Source organism: Rhea americana, unplaced genomic scaffold, assembly GCF_003343005.1.
Source record: "Rhea americana isolate MKP2758 unplaced genomic scaffold, rheAme1 scaffold_49, whole genome shotgun sequence".
Taxonomy (NCBI): Eukaryota; Metazoa; Chordata; class Aves; order Rheiformes; family Rheidae; genus Rhea; species Rhea americana.
This window is the reverse complement of record NW_028186634.1, coordinates 1283496-1296422: the sequence shown is the minus strand read 5'-3', so window position 1 is coordinate 1296422 and position 12927 is coordinate 1283496. Positions and strand designations below refer to the sequence as shown.

At 36.7% G+C, this 12927-nt stretch overlaps 1 protein-coding gene across 1 annotated transcript in view; it reads right to left on the bottom strand.

Moving 5' to 3' along the window:
• The window catches only part of USH1C (USH1 protein network component harmonin), a 56959-nt gene that overhangs the window by 40862 nt on the left and 3170 nt on the right, over positions 1-12927 (bottom strand). Inside the window, exons 2-6 of the mRNA XM_085317081.1 lie at positions 10019-10202; positions 8116-8185; positions 7727-7794; positions 5633-5776; positions 4973-5111 (exon numbers count right to left, since the gene is read on the bottom strand). Coding sequence (XP_085173207.1) covers positions 4973-5111; positions 5633-5776; positions 7727-7794; positions 8116-8185; positions 10019-10202 — 605 coding nt within the window. The remainder of the gene's footprint in view (positions 1-4972; positions 5112-5632; positions 5777-7726; positions 7795-8115; positions 8186-10018; positions 10203-12927) is intronic.

The following is a 12927-nucleotide window of genomic DNA, read 5'->3' as shown; positions in this document are numbered from 1 at the left end:
GGGAGAGAAGTCAGTCTAGCTCATGGAGGTCTATCTACCCTGCACCTTGCTACCAGTTTCAGGGAGCARAAGGGTACAGCTAGAGGCTTCTCCTCCAGCACTGAAAGCCTAAATTCACATTGCCACATTCATGTGGGAAGAAGTGGAACCACAAGCAGTGATACCTCAGTGTGGTCTGTGTCTTAAGAGACTGTCACATTAACACAAACTGACAGGTCCACCACTGCAGAAGGGAACAGTAGGACATGCTGTTGACCACTGTTTCTGTTTTTCTTCATATATAATAAACATTATCATGCCTTCCTGCTGTAATCTGTTCATATGAAAAGTCTTCCCTATATTTTCTGTTAAGCATCACACCCTCTGTAATAGTATGCAAAATACTAACATGTCCATTCTACCAGCATACCTCATATATTTCAGTCTCTTCTCCATTGCACTCACAAAGATTTTTAACTGACAACACAGCATTGGAAGATTACAAAAGTGAAAAATCCAATGAAGTATGAATTTCCTGAAAGAAACATGCAGAGGCAAAACAGGACTGCTGTCCACTTCCCCAGACCAATGGGACTGCTCCACCTGCTGGACCCCTGAAATTCTCACTCCTGCATGCAATTCTCAGCACTTGCAAAAGCTTAACTCTTCTTTCATCGGTGCCAATCAGATTTTTAATATGATCAACAACAAGAGCAGAGGCAGGTCTGAAAATACAGTCTGTGGCAGAAACACAGAAGCAGATGAGGAGCAAGCACATGAGGTCTGCAATTTAGTGCTGCACCCCTCACAGTTCTGGTTATGGGAGTGACACAGATCCAACTTGTTCAAAATGCTCTAAGCCACATCCATCCATTCGTACCGGAGACAGCTGTGCCATTGTACTATCCTTCTCCCCCCAAATACACAGTGAAGTAACAGTAAGGTAGCTCCCTGTCCCAAACCCACGGGATAATTTAGTCTAGAACAGTCATGTTGCCTTCCACACTTTAAGGAAAGTTGTTTTTATGGCTGGGGTTAGTGCTGGCAATATGCTTGTACTGTAAAGAAGCAAAAACAGCTCACAGATAAATCAAACTAAGCATAARGGCTTAACCTCCTGTACAAACCATACAGATTCTCAGTCCACTCAGGATTCTGCTGGAACCTGTGGCTATTCTAGGAAATGGTAGGAAAGCAAGTGAACCCTRCTTGACAGGATATTTCAGCACTAAAATGTTTGCAAATCTTGTTCCATTCCCCTCTTTGGGCTCTCTCTAGGTTACTCACTTGCAAAAATACTAGAAGCTTGTGTATAACCATTGTAAAAATAAGTTTAACACAGAACGGGTAATTTATTTTATTCTCCACAAGACTAAGCAGATGAGAACCAAGTTAAGTAAGACCAAAAATAGAAAAGTTTAGTTCAAGATACTTCCTTCACTGTCATCTTGTGAGCTATTCAGGCTATAATGGACCTGGAAGCCTGAGTTTGCATAAACTCTTAAAAAAAAAAAAAAACAGAGAGAGCAGCTTAACCTACTGTTATTAACTGCAATGCCATGACACTCAGAATCATCCCAGTTTTACATCTGCAAACGTAGTCTCTTCACACAGTCTTGTCACACAGCTTTTGTATTAGTAGAACTCATGTTGCTCAGCAGATGTCATTACTTGCCAGGGTAGTTATATCTGTTAGTATATTATCTTCCTAACAAGCACACACTTAAATTACAAATGTATCTAACAGCATATTTTATTTTTCCATGCATATAGGAAATGAGTTTCCCTGCACAAAGAATTTCACTGTTCATCTTTGCTGAGCTTCAGAAATGAAACAACAATCCAGCACCCTSCACTCATTCCAATGACATTTCTGTCACTCACTGATGATGTACGATTGACAGTGGCTGAGAAATATCTTACCCTAGACTGAAACTACAGGAGGTATCATAGATGTGTAACAAACTGCTCCTGATCAGAGCACTTCAGCTATTTCTCTCTCAAAAGAGTGTCTAGATACTTAAGTAGTAATTGTTTTAATTGCTGCTGCTACTACTTTTGTACTATTATCACTGTATACCAATCTTCWGAATCAGAAGCAGCAAAGAAAAGTCTGCAGGACTGAGAAGAGTACAACAGTAAAAACTGACATTACATGTTTCTACTTTCCCTATCTAACAGGGAGTTGATTTATTTTTGCACCTTCTTTTAAAAATTACTTTCCCAAGTGAAATCTCCATTATCTATGACTTCTAACGTAAGAAATATTATATTTAGCTTTCTCAGGAAATTGAAAGGTTTTAAATAATCACATTACTGTTTCAAACTTCTCATTTTGTATACTTCTACTTTCATCATTCATACCAATCTCAAAGACTTTGTATTCAAAAGAATCCCCACAGATGTAAGTATCCRAGAAAGTGGGGTAGGAAGAGAGGGGAAGGAAGTGAAGTATATTTCTGCATGAAAGGACTAAATACTTGCCTTTTAGAGAAGTTGTAAAAAGAAGAATCAAAACTACAAGTGCCTCAGTGAAGTTCCATGATTATTCAGTCATTTTAATTTGACTTGGAAACTACTTCAAGGAAAAAAATCATCATGTAAGTGAATTAGAATAAAAAAAGCAGGACATAAAACTAATGTTATAATAGAAGACCATTATACCTTTCTCAGACAGCATTTTTCAGCTAGAATATGTGTAGAGATTTAGTTAAATAAAGCAGGTGGATGAAATTTCAGAAGCAGTTGGCTTTACTGTGAGACAGTAATTTAGAACAATGGACTGCCTGTCAATTCTTGTTATTCAGTTCATTTTAGAAAGTGTCCAGTGCCACCTATTATGAAGGCATTTTAAGCTGATCTTTAATACCGCATTTAAAAAAACTGAAGCCAGACAGATTAGCTGCAAATCACCATCTGTTCATATTAATACATATAATCTAACCTTAACAAATTCACAGTCAGACACTATGAGTCTCCCTTTTTTGTTCCTACTTTGTCTTCCAAATGCTAGCGAAGTTCTATTGTGGTACAGTTTGTACCAACTGGCACAAAAACCTCGTACAATCCTGTTTGCTATCAACCACCAATATTCAGAACGATGGCCACAGTCATGGGAAAAAGCTACTGGTGCTTTTTGTTTGCACCCAGGGGAAAAAAAAATGAATATTGACATCCATACAGCAGCACAACACCCGAGTGTAAACTCAGTATCTATCAATTGTCTTACACACTGCTCTGAGACAAGCTGACAGAGCAGCAACACAGCAGTAAGATGAATGTACTAGCGAGACAGTTTGAGAGMGCGGCCATTAAATCCTTTATTGCTCAGCCCTATTAATGCCTTCCAGTATTTTCCAGGGAATGTTTTCAAAAGCAATATAAATGACTAATCTTTATCTTTTTCGCAGTTCTCTTGCAGCGGAGGGAGGTTATAGCTGTAATATCTCACAACCGAGAATATACCTGTCGTCTACACTCCCCACTTGACTGTGTGGAATAGTGCATGACGTACATAAGTTTCCAAACTCTGGGAAGTTKCGTGAATGTCCTTTTCTGAAGTTTCCCCATCTGCAAACCCCATCCTTAAGAGCAGGCCGCTGACAAACCTGCACATTTGTGCCTATGCCACCCTCTCAGTTCTAACTAAACAAATATTTTGCACTGGTGTATTTCTTTGAACTTTCGGTTTTGTTCCAGGAGTGAGCTTCTAAGAATATCCAGGGAACAGCTCATGTAGCTCATCTGAGCAGATAGCTGGAAGATGGTACTAATCTAACAGTGATTCTGACTTRATAGATGGGCTATATAGGTATGCATGCATAAGCACAAGTGTATGTACACGCACCCAAAGAGGAACACTTGCTTCAACTTTAGAAACATCTCAGAGTGAATTATTCAACTATGGAACTCCCATTGTGACTGCCCAACTTGCGGAATGGGCACTTTTTGATTTCTAACAGCGGTGAGGGGTTACAATGAAGCATGTTTACAGAACACATGAGTTGAATTCAATACTATACTGATTTATGCCAGTCTGGCATGTTTTGGACCAATATGAAATATAATCCTTAAACGCCAGCACTTCCAGCAACTATCCACACCCTACAAATCGGAATTAATYAGACATATCAGTGCTATTGCTTTCTACTGAGAAACACACCAACACTTCACTTGTTCATCTACACAGGCATAGGAAGAGGCAGGCACTTCCCACAGCAAYTGCTCACTTTTCTTTTAGCTAAGGTATACACATAAACAATATACAACACATTTAAAAAAAAAGAAAACTTTGTTAATGCGCACTACAGATGTGCCAACTTAGAAAAAAAGTATTTTTATATATATTTGCCAACCTTGTTACAGTCATGTACCTAGAATTTAATTATTGAAAAAGAAATTGCATGCAGCTCAAAGGATCTTGTAAAGGGTTAAAACTAGGTTATTGCTTTTATGCACTTCCACAAGATAAACTAAAAAACCCAGTCTATTCACAGAAGTTTAACTAGACATCTCACTACACAAATGATAYCAGTGCAAAGTGGAATTAACATTTTTAGTAATTTTGTACTCTGTCCTACATTTAATCAGAATTTGGTGCCTTGAAGCATTCTTTCATAGGTAGTTAGAAAAGATCTTCTTTTGTTCCATCTGCTTACACTTAATTGTTCTTATGCATGAAGTATAAACATTCCAGAAAGACCTCTTATCTTCAAAAACTATCATACCCAAACCATGAAAAAAGGTTTATATATCATTATAATTGGTAGGGGAAAGAAAACAAGACAAAACATGAACAATAACTTAATTCACCATTGGTGTTAAAAATAATTACTATGGTATTGACTTGCGTATTTTATCAGTTTTATTACAAGAGAAAAAGAGCATGTTAGTCACAGCTATTCGTAAACATTAAAGAATTTTTCTTACTGGATGCATCCCTAACATCATAGTAAAAAGTTTTTTTTTTTCAGGACAGACACCATTTTATTACCTGAAGACCAACATTGTCTGCTTGTCCTCCTTTAACTAACTGGGAGATAAAGAGGCCGCAACTAAATTCCACACCACCTCTCACACTTATTCCAAGTCCTTCAGGATGCAAACGATCCAGCCTCACCTCTTTCAGCTTTCTGCAAGATTAGAAGACATTTGGCTGTTCAACTGCAAGATGCTTTGTGGCAGTAATGCTTCATAAAAGGCTTATGGATTACTTTTCTATTGTCACATATAGATTTGGAAAAAAAAAAAAGACTAAGCTGACTGAAGTTTTGATGGATGTTTTTGCTACAACCATTAGGTATTTCCCCCCACCCCCCACAAAGACAGACACCTGCTACTGTTGAGACTGTGTATATTTCTACAAGGCTAGAGCTGTAAGAAAACATATTACTAAATGCAGGAAAAATGCAAAAAAAGATTGCTTCAGGTGAGGAACACCGTTTTTAGACTCCCATACCCTGCTTCTACTAGATTAATTTCAGGTAGCTCAAAACTGTACTTCTGGCAATTATAGCAAATGTCAAAAAATTGTGCCTAGCTCTATAGAGGTGACAGGTATTTTGCTCAGAGTTTATTTGAATAACAAATATTTCTTCAATATTTATTGCTTGTATTTATCTGAAATTAGCTATGTTGTTCTGCATTCYCTTACCGTGATCTTTTGGGTGTAAGCTGATCATACTCCACCTGGTGTTTTAATGGGATAAGTGGGCGGATAGCATCAAACAGAGGCAATCTGCTTGGTTCATTGATCACGAGCTTTAAGTCCCCCACAAGCACTGGGAGGTTCATAGACCTACAAAATTACAGCGAGAAAGAAAGCTCAACTAACGAACGTACCAACACAAATTAAGTAAGTTGTTCTACACATGGCTGAAATATCTATGTATCCCTTCAACCTACAAAGAAGTTATTTATGTAGCTCTTGGTTAAACCAAAGCAAAATAGCCTTTGAAAAACTAAAATTGCTGAAAGCAAATAGAAACAGTAACCACATCCTTAAAAATAACTGAAGTCTCCTATACCTTACCTTTCTCTTTTAAGGTCATGTACATCACTTTTATAAAAGACATCTTCAGGATCATTCTCAGAGTCCTCAAAAGAAGATTTATGGAATTGTTCAGAAATAACTTTCCAGACCAGTTATACCTGACTATTGTGTTTCTATTTCCTTGCTAGTTCACAATCCTGCCAAGTGAATCTTGGCTACAAASTCCTTCCTCTCCTGAATTCAGGAGACTAATTAATTGTTTCCACACAGTAAGAAATCATATGATACTCAGAAGAGAAAAGATCTGTTTTAAGATTTGTTTCAAATCAAAAAACCACAAAATTTAAGGGCCATTAACCAAGTTAATCATCAAAAAAAAAAAAAAAAATCTACAGAAGTGAAATCATTGAGATTGTTTGTTTTCAGGAGAGCTATGCTCATGAGAGCTTGATGTTGTCAGCACTGAGATACTCAGATCTTTATTGCCCAGCTACAAGTGTGGAACAGCTCTACGTAAGTGGAACTATTCCTTCACAACATCCAGCTAAGATCATCTGCATTTGTCTACAGCATCTGTTGTTCTCTCTCTTACCATGTAGGTTTCCTGGCATAAAGTATTTTTGAGATATATGTACTGAAAATAAAGATCATGAATGTCTGTTACATGAAACTAGAGGTCAAATACTTTGATTTACAAATGCTATTCTCATTGAAGCGGATACTAAATGTTAAATCCAATAGCAATTATGCATATTTTTGTCCCTAAAATGCTTTGTAATTAAAGAAAAACTTGATCAACAAATTCTAACAGCAATATTCAAAGTTTTACTCAAAATTTACTGCAGTTCTAGAAATTGAGAAAAAGTTTCTATATGCATTGTTAATTTTGTAACTGCTAGAAGATTTTAAATAATTAAGAGCTACCAACTCAACCTGCTTTCCAAATAACAAGCGTTATGAACGAAGAAGCAATTACACAGACTCGACTGAAATGAAATCAGATATGCATCTGAATACACCCAAAATGATAGCTCAGTACAAACACTGCATAGAAACATCTACATTTCACTCAACTGAGATGCTATTAATTACGATATGAATGGAAACAAGGTCTATGAGAGCCAGTTGTCTGTGATGAGTGGAAAATACACTCTCATATTCTTCAAGAAACAATAGATCAGAAGCTGATCTCACTTGCAGTCACTTAAGTCCTAAGCAACCATAGTTTAAATCAGTTCAGTAAAAGGACTGGTAATTGGCCTATCACCTCACAATTTTTTGATTTATTAAAACATAATGACAAGAAAAGTTGTTAAACGTGCTAGACAGATTCCCAGCCTATTTTTTTCAGCTTTCAGATAAAATAGTTGAAAATAATTCTTAATTTGAATAGTTTACAAAAATCTTTAAAAAGCAAACTCAGAAAATGCCTCTGACCAAAATAAATAAGCATTCTTTGAAAATATTAATGAATTTGAGCAATGCGCTCTTCTTTTTTCTTAAGTATAGCTTTATCTATCACCCCTCTAATAAAGGTACACAAAACTGACAAGTCATAAAAACAAAGTAACTTTAATATTAGACATAATAACTCTCCCCTTTTTGTTACACTGTAAAATACTTTGTTAAACACAAATTTTTGATTTTCTAGATGGTATTCAGAAAGACTACTTAAATAAAATCTTGAATGTTCATCCTTTAAATTTAAAAACACTGGTGAAATTCAACACAAACAAATATAAAGCTAGATCTTACTGGTGGTACATCCGCAGCACATCATAAAGGTAATCCTTCTCGGCTTCATTGTCAATTAGCAGATTAACCTGAAAATCCAAAGACTTTATTGTAATTTTGTTACTAAGTAGCTAAAAATATTGAACATGAAAGGCTTTCACAAAATTCCTAAGCCACAGACCAAGGGTTTCAACAGGGAAAGACTTTATCTTTTTTTTAAAAAAGATAAAATAAACAAACACACTTTTGCAAGACAGTATTATCTCAAAACATAAAGTTTATAACAAGACTTTCTAAAATTAATATTACAGCAATTAAACAAGGCAGTAAATACTGAAGTCACATATTCCGAATGCTAGATTTCCTCTCAGTAGAGCAATATCATTACAGTAATATAACATTTGCCTTACCTGATAATCGCTGTACTGTTGAATAAATGTTTTCAAAAACCTTTTTGGCCATTCATTAATATAGCACATTCTGTCACAAATAAAAACATCACACTGCTATAATTATGATTATGTCCTGTGGCTCCAAACCACTGATTTCAGCATCTTACTTAAACATTATGCAAACTTCTACACTACTGTTCCTCTTTGCTCCAGGTCTGAAGTGATAGAACTTGCTGGTTATTCTTTCCTTCCTTAGTAATGGTACATTTACTTACACCAGTGTCACATTACAATGCCGGTTCTTAGATAAATTACAGTAAAGTAAACTAAAATATCTATCCATCTATCTATCTATCTATATATATGTATATATAGAAATCCAGTATGAGGAGCTCAATTTATAGTCAGTGGCATCAGTAAGACCCCCACTGATCTTACTTGCAGTAAAAGTTCATATCACAACAATTTCACCTTTAGACAAGCTTAATGTTTAGGAAAACAATTTACATCTGACCTAAAGGGTAATATTACTGTGACATGCAGTCTGAAGACCAATTTGCATACTTAAAGTCCCTTCCTTTCTAAATTTGCACCAGTTTGTATTATACTGTAAACTAAATGAATGCTTCATATTCTCTTCAACCCTTTCTGCTCTCTGAAGTCAGCCAGATTTCATGTATAAGTGATCTTCTATTAATTACATTCTGTGAAAGAAAATACTTCCAAAATAATTAGAAGGCTACAAAAATTACATAGAAGAGGGGACTACTTAAATCATACTTGAGATCACTTTACCACTAACTAATTTATTTACAGTGAACTTCAAAACACAAAAGAGAAAGTTTGCCTTAAAAGGAAATACATTCGCATTCATAACTGATTGGTTCACCAATATCATARACAGAAACAATTCAAAGCAATAAATACAAAACTAAATCCAATACTGATTTCCTCCTTCCCCATCAGTAAAAATACTCACGGTATGAATCAGCTTAAGGCCTGTTCTAAGGACTCAAATTCTACTGTTAGCTACAGCTCTGTACAAGGCTACTTAGGCGATTTCACGAAGGGCWTCAAATATTTCAGCGCATCTCCCCTATACAGAAAAGGCCAAAGCCCTCATCTTCTACTCCCTCTGACTTGGAAAGCAACTAGTAACAACATCACAGTTTTTCTCTGACGTGCTACCTGGTGAGCACATCTCCTATGCCCCCCAGGGAACAAAGGTCTATGTCTAAATTTCTTCTCACACAACATTTAGCCTTTCTGTGCCGTGCAACCACTACACTTGTCACTCTGTACCAGCAACCTGTTCCTTCCTCCAGGCAAGCAACATCCAAGTGACCTCAAATCTATTCATTACACCACTGCTGGGAAAGTCTTCCTGGGCCTTCTCTCTAATTAGGTCATTCTTCTCTTGCTGCCTCCTATTTCACCAATTATCACTTTACTATAGCCACCTGCTATCCCTTACCATTTTTCATGAACTCCTTGGGACAGCCTTATTATAGGCATGTACTTTAGCTAGACTCATAAGCATCTTCTAAAAGCTGACTCCACAGAAATCTCAAAAGATTGTGCCCTAACGTGCTAAGAAAAAATAAATAAGTAGAAACATGATATAACTTGGACCAGTAAAATATTTTGAGATCTCTCTAGTTTGTGAGAAATGTAGCTTTGGAAGCATGGGATAGATGATTTCATAGCTTGTAAACCCAGGAGAGTCCATTCTACCGATTTTCATTATATTAAACTTCTGTACAAATTTTGTTGATTTGTGCACCAAGCCCATGGCTTCTGGTCGAACTGCACCAYCTCTTTTACGAAGCTATTCAACTGTGATATTCAAACATTGTAAGTGATAGAGAATACAACCCATGTATACTGGATTCCTAGCCTGAGCAGGAGGGATTCATCTCACCYATACTTTGCTATCTGTAGGTTAGACATATAGTTTAAAGCATAAGGCTGTGATCCCTTCATAGTCAATGGATGAAGGCAGACACTTCCATCTGATACTTCATCCTGAACATCTTCAGAAGACAATTCATTGCAACCTTTATCCAAGGTTGAAGAGGAATCCTCCTCCTTCCTATAGAGGAATCCTAAAGTGACAATTTTTGACTAAAATGAATTGAAGTTGTACCCCAAATTAGGACAGATTATTCCCCTACAATATGTAAATTATCAGATTATCTTACACAGAGGCCTGTTAAATTTAGCCTTTTCTTTCCAGAAACATCCCCTCTATGTCAGAGGGCTGTAACACACCATTCGTTTTCATATATACAAAGGTAATTTACATTTATACAAGCACACACACACACACAGACTAAACTCCTCTGCAAATGTACAAACTATGATAAAGACACATAGCTATCTTTTTAACAAGCTTAACAGATGGACCTCTCCTAACCTCTGACTTCAGCATAGTGAATTTTTGATGCTCCTTTCTAATTTCTCAGTGTTATTCTTTGGATAATCTGTCTGGACACTGTGTTGGAGTAGTGTTATTGTTAATATTACATTGGTACTGCAATAGCAACTTTAAAATGAAGACGCACTCAACATACATTTATCTAAAGAAAAATAGCATCTGAAATTAAAATAGAGACTGCAAGTGACAGAAACTCTTTTGGTTGTAACCGCAGGCCAATCTCAGTAAGTTATGAAGCAGCTCTCCATTACAGGTTTCTTTTACTAGCTGCTGAAGCATCTTGCTAGCAGTTATTGTAAAACACAGAGCTGACTACAGACCTAATCAAGTCTACTAATGTATTTTAATATCTGAGTAATTGTTAAAGACTTCAGATTCAAATGTGTTTTTAAGAAAACTGATAGAGACAGATTCTGTAAGCAAGAAAGAATATGTATAAATGCATATATGGATTTACTCATTGGGTCTCATTTCCTCAGTGGGTCTCAGCACATGCACCATTTAACTTGAAACACAAAACAGTAAACAGCAAACAGCATGACATCTGCTGCCCTTTCTAAAACGCAGCAAAATCTATTAGCTGAAAAATAAATCAGTTCTGAGGAGTCTTGATAAAATTAATAGGTGTCCTGACCATTTAGCACAAGGCATTAGCACTGTTTTTGTAGTCTTTTATAAGAAAGGTCAGAGCTCATGTGATTACCTATCTTACAAAGTTGTCTCTTGTAGCAGATGCAGAAATACTATGATAAACAGCTGCATATACTTCCATTAAGAGGTAATGTTATTTAGATAGACACACAATGCATTTTCTTAATATAATTGTATTATATATTCCTTATTTAAGGGATAGTATAGTAGTTGTGCAACTTTTGTATAGTTGTGTAACTCTCAATCCTAGAACACATACGAAAAGTTGCTTATGCTCTATTTTCACTAGATATATCACACATTGTTTTGTTTCAATTAATAAGAAATCATCACAAAAATTATACCTACAACAAAAATGTCTGCTAGAGACCTATATTAGGTTATTCAGTAGAATAAAAACTATGAAAAAAGGCCAAATTTTCCATGCCAAAAAGTGCTTATTACAGTGATGCACTACCGCAACAGTAGCCAATCTGTCAGCTTTCAAAAATTACCATAAAGCTGTATTTGAACTGCCAGGCCTTTCACAAACTATTTGAGACAATGGAAGAACTGGCCAATAAATTTGTGAATAATTTATCTCTCAGGTTGCTGCTTGGTTGATAGGGAGAACTGATTAAAATTACAAAGAAAACGGACAAAAATGGATGTGGCAAAAAACTCAGATCCCATGGCTGCGTATTTGCATTGTTTTGACACAGCTAAAGCAAGTACACAAGGTATTAAAATCCTACAGTGATCACTAAAAGCATGCTAATACAATTTAAAGAAAAACACCTGCTCCAATACTGTCTTACTTAGATAAACTATTTTCATGTAGACATGCATCATATTTACTTTCACCAACAAATGCTGATGTCAAGCTTCCTTGTGTTAGCAGGGTGGGACTAGCATAATTTATGAATTATAGCACAGATGAAAAGGAAGAAGGTTTAAGGTTCAAGATGGTAACCATTTGCCCAGACTTTATAGGTCTGTTGCACAATCCACTGCCCAGTTACACAGTAATAGGTTGCAAGGCAGAAATAATTTCCTAGATACCTGCAGTCATCAGTACATAGTATCCAGGTCCTTAAAGTTTTCTGGACTTCATTTTGTATATAGGTGGTTCTTTGCAGCTGCTTTACTTCATTCTAAAAATTCTTTAGTTAYGGGTTTTATTACCAGTTCATGTCTAACTACTATAAAACACAACATTACACTACTGTCTTTTCTGAAACTACCTCAGAGAAACTCCACTCACTAGCAGAGAAAAAAGAAGAAAAAAAAGTACTACAGACTCTAGTCTGAGACAGTCATAAACTGCTAAGGCAAAACCATCCCTTAAACGTATASACTTTTTTTCTCCCTTTCACTTCCTTAAAAAGTGCTCTTTCGGCTTATTTTGCTCATGCAGTTATGAGCTCTGCCGAGCACCTGCTAGACTGGGTAAAGGACAGCACGACGCGCCAGGCGGACCGAGCCGCTCCATGCACGAAGTGCATTTGCACACGGCTGCACATGCACAAAGGTGTCGCAGGGAAGTTAAGGTAGCTCTGACCGCTCCCGAGCCGCGGCTGCTGCTGCTGCTGCTGCTGCCAGAGCTCCAGATGCGACCTCCCTGCTGCAACAGTGTTTTCCAAGACGATTATATTGGGCTGCATGGGGGGGGGGGATGAGGAATATTGGATCAAGCCCTGACAAAAACCTCACGCACGGAGGGCTGGTTTTGTCTCTCCCTCCCTTTTTAGAGGCCGCCCCCC